General features: G+C 38.7%; 1 protein-coding gene across 2 annotated transcripts; it reads left to right on the top strand.

Annotated features, from left to right (window-relative positions):
- The first annotated feature begins 549 nt into the window (after positions 1-549).
- LOC142631935 (protein indeterminate-domain 16-like) lies at positions 550-3,619 on the top strand. 2 transcript variants are annotated; one of them, XM_075806301.1, is made up of 3 exons: positions 550-1,186; positions 1,391-1,790; positions 2,562-3,619. In XM_075806301.1, the coding sequence occupies exons 1-3, from the start codon at positions 1,078-1,080 to the stop codon at positions 3,388-3,390; spliced, it is 1,338 nt and encodes a 445-aa protein (XP_075662416.1). In that variant the 5' UTR covers positions 550-1,077; the 3' UTR covers positions 3,391-3,619. The 2 variants fall into 2 exon arrangements, with proteins under 2 accessions (XP_075662416.1, XP_075662417.1); XM_075806302.1 differs by having other exon boundaries at positions 632-1,186; positions 1,397-1,790.
- Positions 3,620-15,663: the final 12,044 nt, after the last annotated feature.

Genomic DNA, 15,663 nt, shown 5'->3' with positions numbered 1-15,663 from the left:
TGTAATCGTGTTAATTATTATAATATCTATATATTTATGAGTTTTTTTTGGCCCTTGAAAAGATAATCATGCCAATTTAATTCATTCTTAGTCGATCTCAGGTCTCACCCTCATCAACCCCAACCATGAAAAAGAAAAAGTGGAAATTTTTTTTTTTTTTTTTTTAAATGATTGCCAAACTGATGCACCTAGTTTACCAAAAAGTGAGCATCTTTGCACAGGGAATTATGACTTCATTGACTAGTATACCCTTGAGGGTGACTTTACAATTACATCCCACAGTAGCACCTTTATAAAAGGCTGCTTCAAATATAATTATAATCAGTTTGTATTGTACATACGTTGCTGAGCCTGAATTAAAAGGGGTACTTTAGTCAGTGAGAAAACTTTTTTCCTAAGCTGTTTAGAAGATCTTTTACAAGAGAAATGCTAAAACGGGGTGAGATAGAGAGAGAGAGAGAGAGAGATAGAGACTGACAAAAATAGGGAGCTTACGTGTACATGTGGAGCTTGGCCTGTATTTTTTGCATGCAAAGCAAAAATTTTACTGTTTGTGATGAATTATGAGTGCGCTTTTGTTTCTTTGTGGGGATGTTTTTTCTTCTGGAGCCCATTTCTGGCTGTGGGATCAAGTTTCAAGCATTGTGATTGGGTCTCTCTCTCTCTCTCTCTCTCTCTCTCTCCTTTTGAACAAGTTTAATAAGGGATGCTAGTAGCTCTACAAGAATACCTGTTGAAGATGAGGGTTAGAAGAAAGCAAAGGAAGCAAGAGAGAAAGCTGATCATTGAAAAAGCTGAAAGTTCAAAAGCTAACTAGCTAAAAGGAAAGCTGAGGTAACCGAAAGAAAGAAAGAGCCTTTTTTCTTCCTCTAAGTCCTAGGCAACCCTTCTAGCTGTACATGTATCTTCTCTCTCTCTCTCATCCCCCACCTCTAATCCAATCTCTCCCTTATTATTATTATTAACCTTGATTTTATTTAGAAAAAAAAAAAGTGAAGAGGGATCGCTTTCCTTCTTAGGCTTTATATTATACAACATAATCACTCAAAGAGAACAAGTAAGAAATTCACTTCACTCATGTTAGCCAATAACTCTTCCTCCTCTTCACTTCCTTCTTCTGAGCCATTTTCTTGCTTAGAAAACGGTATTAACAACAAGAGGAAACGAAGGCCAGCAGGAACTCCAGGTATACGAAATCAATTCTTTACTTATATCTATATTTATATATGATATATATCTCTCCTACGTCTTCCTTGGTTTAATATGAAAATTTTTGTTTGTCTACTTTCCAATAAAAACAAGTTTTACTTAAAAATTCATTCTGGTACGAAAGATATAGGCAAAAGACCATCGACTTCTAACACCATATTTTGATGGTTTGTCGTGATAGATCCAGATGCAGAAGTGGTTTCTCTCTCACCAAAAACACTATTGGAATCGGATCGTTATGTGTGCGAGATCTGCAACCAGGGATTTCAGAGAGACCAGAACCTTCAGATGCATCGTCGAAGGCACAAGGTGCCATGGAAGTTGCTAAAGAGAGAGAATCCAGTGGTGAGAAAACGCGTTTTCGTGTGCCCAGAACCAAGCTGCTTGCACCATGATCCTTGCCACGCTCTGGGTGATCTTGTTGGGATAAAGAAGCATTTCAGAAGGAAGCACAGTAATCACAAACAATGGGTTTGTGAGAAATGTTCCAAAGGTTATGCAGTTCAATCTGATTATAAAGCCCATCTCAAAACCTGTGGCACCAGGGGCCATTCATGTGATTGTGGCCGTGTGTTTTCAAGGTTAAATTTCAAACCTTTCCATCATTAATTACCTATCATGGCCCTTCACTTATTATTACAACCAAATTGATCACACAATTGTATTTTGGGTTTCTGGGTTACATTTTTTTTTTTTTTGGCTACCTTCTTCTTCTCTTTCCATATGTTGGATTTAAGTTTCATTGATCTCAAACCATGATCATCAATTGATCTAGTTCTGTTAACTTGAGCTTTGACTTAAAAAGAAAAAGAAAACATTATTAAAAAAAAAAGGTTTGGTTTTGACTGATGGGACCTTAATCCAATTTTTAACAACTGTTTTTGACAGTTGAAAGTTGAAACACATTTCCCAAAGATCAGTTTCCGTTGGCATTACAGCAGTTGGTCTCAAAATCCTTCCCGCAGCCCATGACCCAAACCAGCTTCTTCTTACTGTTTACTTTATGATCACAATATATTTCTCCTGTGGATGATATGGAATATATATTAAATGATTAATATGGTATTGTACCATTATCTAATCAACATATATATATATATATATATATATATATATATATTCGCTACCATTTCAATCCCCGTCAATTATGCCCTTGTCAAAACATTTATTTATGTTCTTTGTTTATTTTTCTTCGAGTATGTTTACTGTCTTGATCTCTTCCTTGCCTTGTTTATAATACGCAATAGACTCTATTTTGCTGCTATGTGTAGAATCATAGAAATATGTTTAATATATTAGTCTAATAACATAAACTAATATATTTTGAATGGTTCTCTTATATCTTATTATAGGGTAGAGAGTTTCATTGAACACCAAGATGCTTGTAGTATGGGCCGTCTCAGGCCGGAATCACATACACTCCAACCAGCATGTTTGTCTCGAACGGCTTCGAGTCCTAGCCCATCTAGCGAGACCAATTTCAGCACAGGTCCTTGGCCAGCTGCTTTAGTAATGCCAAAGCAAAAATCAACAGAAACCACGTTCTTGAACCCTACTACTATTACTGCAGGAGATAATTCATCCAAAAACACAAGCTACCACAACTTGGAGCTTCAGCTCTCAACCACATCAAATCCCATTGATGTCTCGGCTTCCCCAAAGACAGAAGATGCCAATCATTCTACACAACTTCAACTCTCAATTGGGTCATCAGAATTTGGAGAGAAAAATGAATCAAACTTGAGTAATATTAGAAACTCACCCAAGGAGGGCACCATTACTAGTGACAAACCTGGGGTGGTTGCGTCAAGGCTCAAAGAACAAGCGCGAGATCAGTTAAGGCTAGCCAGGGCAGAAAAGGCTTATGCTGAAGAGGCTAGACAACAAGCAAAGCGGCAGATTGAATTAGCAGAGCAGGAATTTGCAAATGCAAAGAGAATCAGGCAACAAGCCCAGGCTGAATTAGACAAGGCTCAGACTCTGAAAGACCATGCAGTGAAGCAAATCAATTCCACTATTCTTCATATAACTTGTCATGCTTGCAAACAACAATTTCAAGCAAGAACAGCGGTGGTGCCTCCTCCTGATGAAAACTCTCTAGTATTGAGTTATATGTCCTCAGCCATAACAACAGAAGGTGAAGTAGAAAACGAAAATGGAGCTGCTAAGCCATATAGCTAGATCTCTCTCACTACTTTTACTTCCACCTATATCAACCACTTCATGTTTTTTTCTTTCGTTTCTTTTTTCTTTTTATTTCCTTTATCTACCAATATACCAAGTGGGTTGTGGTAATCTCAGGTTGATTAATTTAGTGGGGTGATGTATCTTGCAAGTGATGTTATTTGTTCATTAATTTGGTATCAGACTACTATAATGGGTTTTGTCAATATAAACATTTTTCCCACTACAGCTTTGTCCATGATGAAAATTTTTTATTAATTATTTTTCATTAATTTATTGTTTTTTCCAGCACTTCATTACGGTATCTAGCCCTGCAGCTATTTCATTGAAGGAGCTGAGACACACTCATTTTTACATACCTTAACTTTTGGTTGTGTTAGATTTTGTCTTTGGACTATATGGTGGTCGTTGTTGTCCAAGACGGTCAGGCTATGAAGTGACCCTTGCTAGTCCTCCCAGCATTAAAGAATTGTACTGAACAAAATTTATAACCTGAGAGAGAGCGCGCGCGCGAGAGAGAGAGAGAGAGAGAGAGAGAGAGAGAGTGGTGAATCAGATATATAGTCCTTTTTCCACTGCGGTTCTGGATTCCTTTTATAAGTGTGAATAAAAAGTGTGCCATGTTTTCAGTGCCACTGTTGTAAGGGGTTAATGACAGACTCAGTCGTCCCTCTCAAACGTCTTCAAACGCATAGGCCAAAAAAGAGTCTATTCATTTTCATGATTTCCTTCACATCTCTCACTCTCACATAAGAATCAGCGCCATGGCAGTGCGTGCAGCAGAATTGCACAGCATCTTTCCAAATACGCAGAGACCATTCAAAGCTTTCGGACTTGTTGAAGGGAAATTTTACCTCTTGTTCGTATGTGTTAAACTACGTGTGGTATTGATCTTACTTTCACAACTACAACCAAAACAAAAGGCCAACGAGAACCCAAGGACATGACTCGTGAGCATATTAATTGGTCTTTCTTTTCTTTTCTTTTCTTTTCTTTGCTTTTTCTAAACCATGTGCTGTTTCTCTTAACCTTCAATGCTATACTACTAGCCTCATCACTTTTTTATCTGACGCAAATGCTGTACCATTATTTATCCTATTTATTAAGTAGAGGTTCACTACTTCAGCTTCACTACTTGGAGCTAATGGGCCTCCTTTTTGTTTTTTTTTTTATAGACCTGACTTGGCCACCTCCATTTTGCACTTTCTTCTCTTCGATTTACAAAAAGAGGTAAAATAAAAAATAAAAAGGAGAAAAGGATGGCCATGAAGCTGGATCATGTGTTTATTTGGATTTCATTGTGAGTCATTGTATTGAGGCCACTGGATTTCATTGCGGGTGCCAATATCATGTCAATATGGTTCATGGAAGTGTAGGCTGGCTCTCACCATACAAATGTCTTATCATGTAGAGATCAGAGCACTGTCAACCTTGTCCTAGCACATTAATGCGTTGGTTTGGGATAATGGACCTGCAGATCTTTAGAGTTAGGACTATCATCTACTAGCTAGGGCACATTGGTAAGTTACAGGACCTAAAATTAATTGATGAATTCTGTGACTGTAAGCTTAAAAGCCTTTGGTATGGGAATTGAACCACAAAAGAACAAAACCAGAAAAATAAAAGAACAAGAAAATCCCAAAAGAGGGTGAGGAATAAAAATAGTAATTTTAAAATGTGCTTGGACTTTACTTTTGTATGATGGTATTGGTCTCTGTGGATGAGGGGCATTATTAGGCCCAAAGCTAAAGAGTCTATTTATTGGTGAGACTAACTGGCCTGCATTTCTGCATGACTACAAAAGTATCTCAGAGAAAGAAGAAGTTGGCTAGTTTCGCCTATTAATCTACGAATTCATAACTCCCATCACACCACTGAGAGCTGATCTTGACATGGGTTGGGACTTGGGACCACCTGGCATTTGTGGTAGAATATAAGCCATGAATGAGTTTTATATATATCCTCTCTTTGTAGTCTGTAACAACAAAAAAAATAAAAGGCTTTTTTGGTACTAAAGGAACAGAAAACCAAGAGTAATTAATTATATCGTCCATAATGTGATGTTATATGTCTCCCATGCATATATAATTTCCGCCTGAAACTGGAAGGTGAGCTTCCCTCGCTCCTACGGGCTCATACGCTGTCCTAATTAGAAGGCTCTACCAAACCACACAAACCATAAAATTTGCACCAATATTGTCCGCACCCTAAGTAACAATGCATCACACTATATCGACCGTACCGCATGGTGCAGTACAGTTTGTAATTTTATAATAAGAAAACCACACTACACCACATCCTTTCTATATATTAATCTTTTTTTAAATATTAAATATATTATTAATAATTTAATAACCTTAGTTTAAAGAAAAAATAGTTTAATACCTTAGCAGCTAGCTACCTAACTCACTTTATCAACTTCTAAAAAAAAATTTTAAAAAGAAAAGCTTATCACTCTCTCACTCTCTATCTTAGCATTTCAGCTCTCAGGGCTATTCGTTCAGACCCTGCCGCCACAATTTAAACAATTTCTTGTTGGGCTTAGAATTAATACTTGTTTTGGATTTGTAATTCATTTAATGCTTTGCTTTAGACTTGTTTACATTATGGTTTTGATCATTGAAACTTGAAATTAGTAGGCATGACTAGCATTGCTTTAAGTCTGGGTAATTCTTTTTTGCTTTGTACCTCGTCTTTCACAAAAGCTTTTTACTTCATATTCTTGATCTAAAGTGAAGAGAATTATATTTTGACAATTAAAATTTTTAATTTGCTTGCCACTGTACCTGGTTCAGACTACTTGACTTCATTCAAATGTTTTATTTATACTTGAGAATCTGAGATAGTTATGTTACTAATATATGTTGAATTCTATTGTGATATATGTTAAATTTTTATATAGGAGGTGTATTATGGGCTAAGATAGTGATATATGTTCAATTGTTGTTATATACCATGTGTATTATAGTTCTTGAAAACAAACATTTGGGCTGGTCCAAACCAACCTAGCAAGTGTTAATTAGGAAAGCCAACCAAAAAAAAAAAACCCTAGCTCAATAGTTTAAAACTTGACCCAAAACAAAGCGAAAAATCAGTTTTAGGCTTGGCAAGAAAAGCTCAAAATTTAAAAAATATATCAACTTCAAATCATTCAAACCGCATTTTATACACCACACTACACATGTGACTGCAAAAATGAGATGTGATGCGGTTATAGTTTTAGCTAAACTGCACTGCAAAATGCACTACTAAAAATGGCCCAAAACCACACCGCAAACACCCGTAATTTTAATAAACTATTGCTATGCGTGGGCTTCTCTAGGTTTCTTAATTTCCAAATAAGCTTCTTGACTTGGTTTCTATATAGCTCTAATGATCTCACATCATCAGCCCCTTATGTTTAATGATAAGTTCCTTCTGCAATCTCATCTTATCTAGCCAATAGGAAAAAGGATTGTAGAATACATGATTTAGGCCATACAAAATAAGACTGTGGTCCTCCTAGTTGTACTCGATCGGTCCCCAACTAATGGGCCATATATAATGAGGCATGCTTCCATGAAACGGTAAAGACGCCTGTCTACCACTGCTTGTCTGCTCCAAAATGCAAAAATATATAATTATAATAAAATTTGTTAGTGGCTTATTTTTCACCACTCAAATGCAACAACCAAAACAAAATAAATTTTATATATTTGGGCTCAAAAAACTGTCATATACCCAATTGCATAATGTCGATAGGTCGGGAGAGACGCACTGCACCAACAGCATACCTCATACCTGTGGGCGTGGGGTTGTAGTGACAATTTTTAGTAAGGGAGTTTGGAGTCGAAGATCAACTCATGTGACCGCACAAATAGCTTTGACATTAGCAGATGATTATATTTGAGTGGCCAAAATGGGCTTTTACCTTTTCCTCACAAAATTTTAGCAAAATGCCCCATGTCTGAAACTAATTAAAGAAATGTCCCTGTTTTGAAACTCGATTTTATAAAAATTGAGTTCCAAATGTAAAACTCAATTTTTAGAACGTCGAGTTATAGCAAATGTGAACGTAGGAAAAAAAGAATTTGGTACTCGAGTTCATGGAACTCAAGTACCAATTTTTTTTTTTTTTTAATTTTTCAATTTGCTATAACTCGATTGTCCAAAAATCGAGTTTTAAAACAAAGGCATTTCCCTAATTAGTTTCAGATATGGGGTATTTTGCTGAAAAGTTTTGGTGAAAGGGCAAATGCCCATTTTCTCCTTATTTGAGTGGCAACAGATTATTGAATGGGTTTGTCCTGTTGGTGTTGAGAGACCATAGAGATATGCAACTCTTCTTCCCCCTATTGCAATTGCCACCATGGCATATGCTAGGATTTGGATTTGGATTTAGATTTGGATTTTAGTGCCTCCTTCAACTAGCTATTAATTATTGGGTAGGTTTGTCAATTTGACGTTTGGGTATGAGGGAATCAACCAGTGTTTTGGAGATTTGGGTGAAGGGTTAAAATTTGCGCACTGACGAAAATAATGACCAAAATTGGCCATTGAATCAGGAGTGGGTTTGCTGAATCAAGATTGGGTTTCCTTCATTGAAGAATAGGAGAGAAAAAAAAAATTATTTTCTAGTAAATTCAAAAGTTTATCAAACTGTCGCGAACCCTTGGCGTGATGATCGCTCTACAAGCATAAGTGTCTGTAGGGTATTAGTGACAGTAGCGGCACCACCTTATAACCAGGGTGGTCCCAAGACCACCCTAACCTGAAAAAAAAATTATATATAATAATTTAAAATTTTATATTTATTTACCTTTAAAAAACAATTTTGGGACAACCCTGAATTTTTTTTATGCTAATAAAATTAAATTTTGGTCTATAATTTGAGCAACTTAACAATATATTAGAGTCTTTAAATGGATGATGGCAGCACAAGTCTGATAGGTTCGTAGTGGGCAGGGGTGTAATGCCTATGAGCTACTCTTTGTTTTGGTCCTTTCCCTGGGGATATGTTTTAATGGTTTACTGTACCCCCTAGTTGAGCTTAATGCCTCAGTCTTTTACTTGTATTCTATTTCGTTTCAATAAAGTTTTCTATCTTTTTGAGTTCCAACAAAAAAAACAATATATTGGGGTCTTTCAAGCAAAAAGAAAAAACTTAAAATAAAATTGAACTAAAATTTGAAAAAAAAATTATAATAAAACTACTACAAGCTAAGCAGTAGCTTGATTCCTTCGACTTAGCACACTGCCTAATATAACACAATTTTCAACCTTTTATTATTTTTTATTACAGTATTATTTTTCCTCACCAAATATATATTACTTACTTCTCATTTATAATTATTTTTTCTTATATATTTTTAACCGCACACTTCTTCTATCTCCTCAATTTTTACACTCCATACTTTTAAATTTTATCACATCTTCATCTATACTTTTACATTTACGTTTTGCCTTCCTCCTTATTCGTAACTTCTGTGTCTTCTACCAGTATCAATGCGGCAATTCCTCTTCTCAAGTTTTGAGTCTCAAATTTCTCAATACAATTTTTTTTAGCTATACAAGTACCTTTGATCATTTCTTTTCTTTTCATTTTTTTTCCTTTTGACGTTTTTTGGTTTACAGAATGCAAATTTGTTTTGGTTTTAAGAACGATTTTTTTTTTTAAGCACAAACCTCATGCCGGGCGAATCTTGAATTTTGGCCGGTATTTACCAAAACACCCGAAATATACTGGAATTACCCAAAAAAATTTCTAAAGTGGAATAGGGCGGGTTACTGTTCCGGTTTGTTTACCGGCAAAATATTTTTGGTTGTTACGGTCGAAACGGAATGGAATTAATAACATTGAATCAAACCTAATTACCTAAAGACTAAAAAGAATTAAGATTGTGTAATTTATGCTACCTAAGGAACACGCTGAACAAAATTCCTGGAGCCGCCACTAGTTAGGGGCAAGGGCCGAGTTTGTCTCCAGAAGTGAACTTCACACACATATGCACTTAGATTATACTATGATAGAAATTATATCTTGTATAAAAATAAAAATTTTAAAAATTTAAAGAAAAAGTTTATCAAGAAAATTCGTTGGGAGTGATCTAGATGGATACAATCTAATTTTTTGTATACTATTTGGATAAAATTTGCTAGATTTGTTTATTGCTTCAAAAAATTTCATCTCAATAGCATACTCCTTTTGAAAACATTTTCTTTTCCGATTGTTATTTGATTAGTTGTTGTGATTTTGGGTTTGTTGTTTGATCTCTCTCTTTTTTGGTGACTTGAGTTTCTTTCTGTACTTTATTTATTTATTTTGGAAAACAATCAAAGAAAAAGAGAGGGGCATTTTGGACTTCCTAAGTACCTCAAATGGGGTTCAGGTCAGTTAGGGTCACTTATTTACCACATAAATTTTCTATCTAAATTGAAAGGGAAAGTGATGAAAGGGGGTTTAGTGTAACGAAGTTTTGTGATTTGGAGTTGATCATGTGTTTTGATGGTTCTGGAGGCAAATTATAATTGGGATAAGTTGCTTGAATTTTAATGATAATGATAATATTGATATGTTATTTTATTGAGACTTTAAAGTATCTAACTCTTTTAGCCAAAATATATAAATAACTCTCGCTGCTAAAAAAAAAAAACTCGTTTTATTTTATTTTTTCTAAGACTTTGAATTTCTACATTTGGGTGGAACTTCATTGTTAAAAAAATAACTGTAAGTGCACAATTGCACTTGGACCCAAAGAAAATTATGGGCTCAGGCCCAATGAGCCGTAAACAATGAAATTTGTAGAGCGTGGGCTTGAAATCTAGACTAAAGATACTGAGAAATTGATAACAGGCTTTGGCGTGCAAACACTTGTAAATAATGAATGATAACTGCTGATGGACCTCCTCGGACGTGGGCCGAGGACTACTGCTATATTATTTCTCTTTCTTTCTTTAAAGATTACAATTCTTAATTTCTTTCTTTGTTACAGACTGCCCCCTTCTCTTTGGCCTTCACCCCCCTTAAATACTTCTTCCCTTAGTGCCTTTGAATAGTGACCAGAAGTTTCAGCTCTACTGTTCAGGGGTCACTTCCCCATTAATGTGGCCAGGGAGGTAGGTGCAGAGTCTTTAATGTGGAGGTGGCAGCCTTTGCTTATGATATTTTTCTAACATCGGTGTATCTAGAAGGTTCAGGGTTTCTCCCTCTTAACCAACAGTCTTTCCAGAGTTCTGCCTTGACCTTCGTAGTGAATCTACGAATCTTCTTAGGTCTGTCCAAGGAGACACTCACCCTCGGATGTGTCCTCGGACCCTCAGCGTATGGGCCGATTCACAATACTAACAAATTCTTAGCTCAAGAACAGATCGGCCCTCCTTACTAGAGCCCAAGGGCCTAAATGCCCGCTTAGGTCCTTTTACTCCCCACAATAGCCCCTCAAAAATCTTTTTCAGCATCCGAAGAGAAAAATAGGGTTTTGATCCAACGAGAACTTACCCCACACGTTTTCTAAATAACTGCGCGTGTGGAGACCGCTTTGTGTTCCAGAGGATGCCACTTGGCGGTTTTATTTTCAAAAACACGCGCATTTATTACCGTAAGTTACACCTTGTCTCCCACGTTCAACGGTGAGATGAGCATCCAACGGCCCTTGTTACCCCCTGAAAATTTGGGCGGGACGAATACAATTTCGAGGCCGCTTTCCCGCATGTCGTGACGCTTTGGGAACCTGCGCCTTCATTTATTTCTTCAGAAGCTAATCCCATCAAAAATCAGTAATCACCTTTTCTCTGCAGAAATTCGTGGAAACTCGCACAACTTCAAACTTGTAAGTTCCTATTCTTTTTCTTTACTCCATTCTCCTCGGATCTTGTCCTCGGCTCCCATTTTAACCGTTCTCCCTCTTAAAACTTAGTCTTTCGCCCCTTCCTAATGGGTAGATTTAAATGTTTAGTTGACACCGCCGCTGGGATGGAAGGTTTCAGAGCCAAATACCACATTCCCAGCGACGTAGGTTTAAGATACTGTCCGACGGAAGCTATAGCTGGGTCTAGGAAAACGGAAGAGGTTATCATCCCCATGATTGCCTTCATAGAAGGTGGGATGACCCTCCCTATGAGAAGCGTGACTAGGGAATACCTCCGCAACCACCGGTTGTGTCCTGACCAGTGCGCTCCCAACGTCTTTAGAGTCTTAGGAAGCGTTGATGCTCTAAATGAGCAGATGGGTCTGAACCTTACCTGGCATGACGTCACCTTTATGTACGAATGCCACAAACTCACTAAGGTATGCTATTATATCAAATCCCGCTCTAGCATAGTTAGGTTGATCTCCTGTCTGCCCAAGTCCAATAAAGGCATGAAGGATGACTACCTCATCGTCTCTAGCAACTGGCACGACGGCCTCCACTGCCCAGTTGAATGGGGAGATCCAGGTGTGACTCCTTAGGATCTAACTTCCCACCCCATAACTGCACCTGACATCTAAAAATGTGCATTTGCATTTACTTAAGCGTCTAACTTTAGTTTATTACATGTCCCACAAATCTGACCATGTTTGTTTGTTTTGGTGTCTTTCTTTGCAGATAAACAACACGTGCGCTCTCGCCTGAGCCATTGTAACGTCGCGGATCTGAACCGAGTGCTACGCTCAGAGGTGTTCGTGAGTGAAGACTTGCAACTGAGAGCGGCGCATTTGATATTAGGGTACGACCCTATCTCCTCAGACTTCTAGGAGATTGAGAACGCCATCGTTGCGGGTGACCGAAGGCGAAGAATGATTCACGTAGCCAGACCGCACTTCTTAACCGACCACGACCTTCCTGACGACCCCCACACCATACTGTACACACAGACCATTGCGGCAGTCCCCCTCGCCACGCATTCTCAGGCAACAGTTGTCCCAGACGAGCAAGTGTCTTCGTCGAACACGTTGGACGAGGAGATAGATAAATTTCAACTTGAAGACGCCCAAAGGCCTCGTAGAAGCCCATTTGTCGTCCTTTCCGATGAGGAAGAGGAAGCCGCCGACAACTCTGGGATAGCCGGTCTAGTGGTAGCACGTCCAGACGACAGTTCCATTGAGGAGGAAATGGACAAGCTGAAGGGCCTCCTGACCGCGAGAGGTGAGAGGGTTGCCAAAAAGGGTGCGAGGGGATCCCAAGCTCCCCCTGCCTTGCCAACACCCCCTCCTCCAGCCGTACCCAAACTTCCAACTGAGGAGCCTAAAAAGAAAAGAAAGGGGGAGGCCGAGGAGACTGGTGGCGAAAAATAAAAGAAGCCACAACAACAACCACAACCAGCTCAGCAGCAGAAGCTGGACAAGGGCAAAGGTCGGGCTTGCTCAGTCGAGAGTGGGGAGATCAGAGACATGGCCGAAGTGCGCCGAGCACCGGCTACTTGGTCTCCTGACTTAAGACTGGACGGCGCACCAATCCCTTGCCACTCCAGTATTAGGGCAATCCAACAAGGCCACGCCCACCACTTGGCCGAGGCGTTGGAGCGTCCTCTTCTGCTGCCCAAGGACATGGAAACCTTGGAGAAGATGGGCCAGCCTCAGTTGTTCCTTTCATTAAAAAGGGACTTAGCTCTGGTAAGTTCCACCTCACACTTATACTCTAGATTCATTTGTAAACACTTTACCATATTTAACCTCCTGACATTTTTTGCAGGCCATCCAAGAAGTTTTCGCGGCCGAGAAGTTCGTGGAGGATTCTCGGAAGCGCGCTGGGATGGAGCAAGAGCTACGGCAAGAGGCAGAAAGGTCCCTAGGCCAGGTCCTAGCAGAGAATGGGAAGATCACATCGCAGCTGGCCGATTTAAAAAGAGAGAAGGATGGTGCCGAGGCCAGCTTAAAGACGATGGAAAACCAAGTGGAGGGGCAACGTAAGCTTCTTCACCAAAAGGACGACAAGCTCTCTCAAGCCCAACGGGCACGCTCTGATTTGGAGAAGGAGCTTACGCGGGCGAAGGAGGAGGCTCACGCCCACAAGCACGCACTGAAGGCCGCGAAGAAGGCCAGCTATCAGAAGGGAGTAAATGCAACGCAAGAACTGTTGATAGAAGCCTTTGCGGCCTTGTGCCGAGAGTACTATCAACAGGTCTGGGGAGAAGCCATGAATGCAGCAGGGGTTCCTCAAGCTTCCGAGCTGAGGAAGCCCGAGAACATTTGGCTTCCCCTAGACATACAGGAGATAGAAGACCCTCCTGTTGTTGCCTCTCCTGCCCTTCCTCCTGTGGTGCAAGAACTCGTTCCTGATCCTACAGAACCTGAAGGTTCCCATAAAGAGAAGGACGAGCGTGGCGGTGCCGAGAAGGAGCAAATTCAGAACGTGGAGCCCCTCGTTCTTTCAACAGACAAAGGGAAGCAAGTTTTGTCTACCTTTGAGCTGGAACTGAAGAGCACTGAGGCTGGCAGCAGCTCCCTCCAAGACCCCCCTCCCCAAGCTTAGGGCCTAGCATAGGACTTTCATGTACTCCCCCCTTTTGTTTTTTGATGATGTATATAACTAATGAAGAACAATTTTATTCAACTTTCATTCATGTTGTATTTGTTTCACTCTATTCTTTTTGTGCTTGTCATGAAAGTTCTCACTAATACATAGTTAAAGGAAGAACAGAATAAACAAATCTAACTCCAGGAGTTGCACAATCATAACCTCCAAACAACCATACGCATATTTGCTTTGCAAAGTAGAATATTTAAGAACCTGACAGAGATTAACTTAGTTTGGATATTAAACAATGCCTTAGTTAAAAAACTCATATGATGGTTAAACTTTTGTAACCTGAGGTATTACTTTCAGTAGGATGTAAGGTCCGAGAGCCATTCCTTACAAAAATTTGTTCAACACTTAAAGATATAGAACTTAAGATCTAAGTTAATGAATGGTAAGATACTGATTTCCACAAAGCATGTGATAAGAACAAGAACAGTGAGTAAGGTGCTGTTTAACAAATGAGAAGATATCAATTTTCACAAGGTTTGTGGTCCGAGAACCATACTTAACCAAGTTTCTGTTTGACACTTAAGAATAGTAACTTCAAATGTTAATTTCCCCAAAGTAGGAGGTTCGAGGACCCAGCATAACTAAGGTTCTGTTTAACAAATGACAAGATATCAATTTCCACAAGGTTTGTGGTCCGAGGACATACTTAACCAAGTTTCTGTTTGACACTTAAGAATAGTAACTTCAAATATTAATTTTCCCAAAGTAGAAGGTCCAAGGACCCGGCATAACTAAGGTTCTGTTTAACAAATGAGAAGATATCAATTTTCACAAGATTTGTGGTCCGAGGACCATAATTAACCAAGTTTCTGTTTGACACTTAAGAATAGTAACTTCAAATGTTAATTTTTCCAAAGTAGGAGGTCCGAGGACCCGGCATAACTAAGGTTCTGTTTAACAAATGACAAGATATCAATTTTCACAAGGTTTGTGGTCCGAGGACCATACTTAACCAAGTTTCTGTTTGACACTTAAGAATAGTAACTTCAAATATTAATTTCCCTAAAGTAGAAGATCCGAGTACCCGGCATAACTAAGGTTCTATTTAACAAATGAGAAGATATCAATTTCCACAAGGTTTGTGGTCCGAGGACCATACTTAACCAAGTTTCTGTTTGACACTTAAGAATAGTAACTTCAAATATTAATTTTTCCAAAGTAGGAGGTCCGAGGACCCGGCATAACTAAGGTTCTGTTTAACAAATGACAAGATATCAATTTCCACAAGGTTTGTGGTCCGAGGACCATACTTAACCAAGTTTTTGTTTGACACTTAAGAATAGTAACTTCAAATATTAATTTCCCCAAAGTAGAAGGTCCAAGGACCCGGCATAACTAAGGTTCTGTTTAACAAATGAGAAGATATCAATTTTCACAAGATTTGTGGTCCGAGGACCATAATTAACCAAGTTTCTGTTTGACACTTAAGAATAGTAACTTCAAATGTTAATTTTTCCAAAGTAGGAGGTCCGAGGACCCGGCATAACTAAGGTTCTGTTTAACAAATGACAAGATATCAATTTCCACAAGGTTTGTGGTCCGAGGACCATACTTAACCAAGTTTCTGTTTGACACTTAAGAATAGTAACTTCAAATATTAATTTCCCCAAAGTAGAAGATCCGAGGACCCGGCATAACTAAGGTTCTATTTAACAAATGAGAAGATATCAATTTCCACAAGGTTTGTGGTCCGAGGACCATAATTAACCAAGTTTCTGTTTGACACTTAAGAATAGTAACTTCAAATGTTAATTTTTCCAAAGTAGAAGGTCCGAGGACCCGG

Source organism: Castanea sativa, chromosome 4 (assembly GCF_040712315.1).
Source record: "Castanea sativa cultivar Marrone di Chiusa Pesio chromosome 4, ASM4071231v1".
Lineage (NCBI taxonomy): Eukaryota > Viridiplantae > Streptophyta > Magnoliopsida > Fagales > Fagaceae > Castanea > Castanea sativa.
This window is presented reverse-complemented; position numbering and strand designations above follow the sequence as displayed.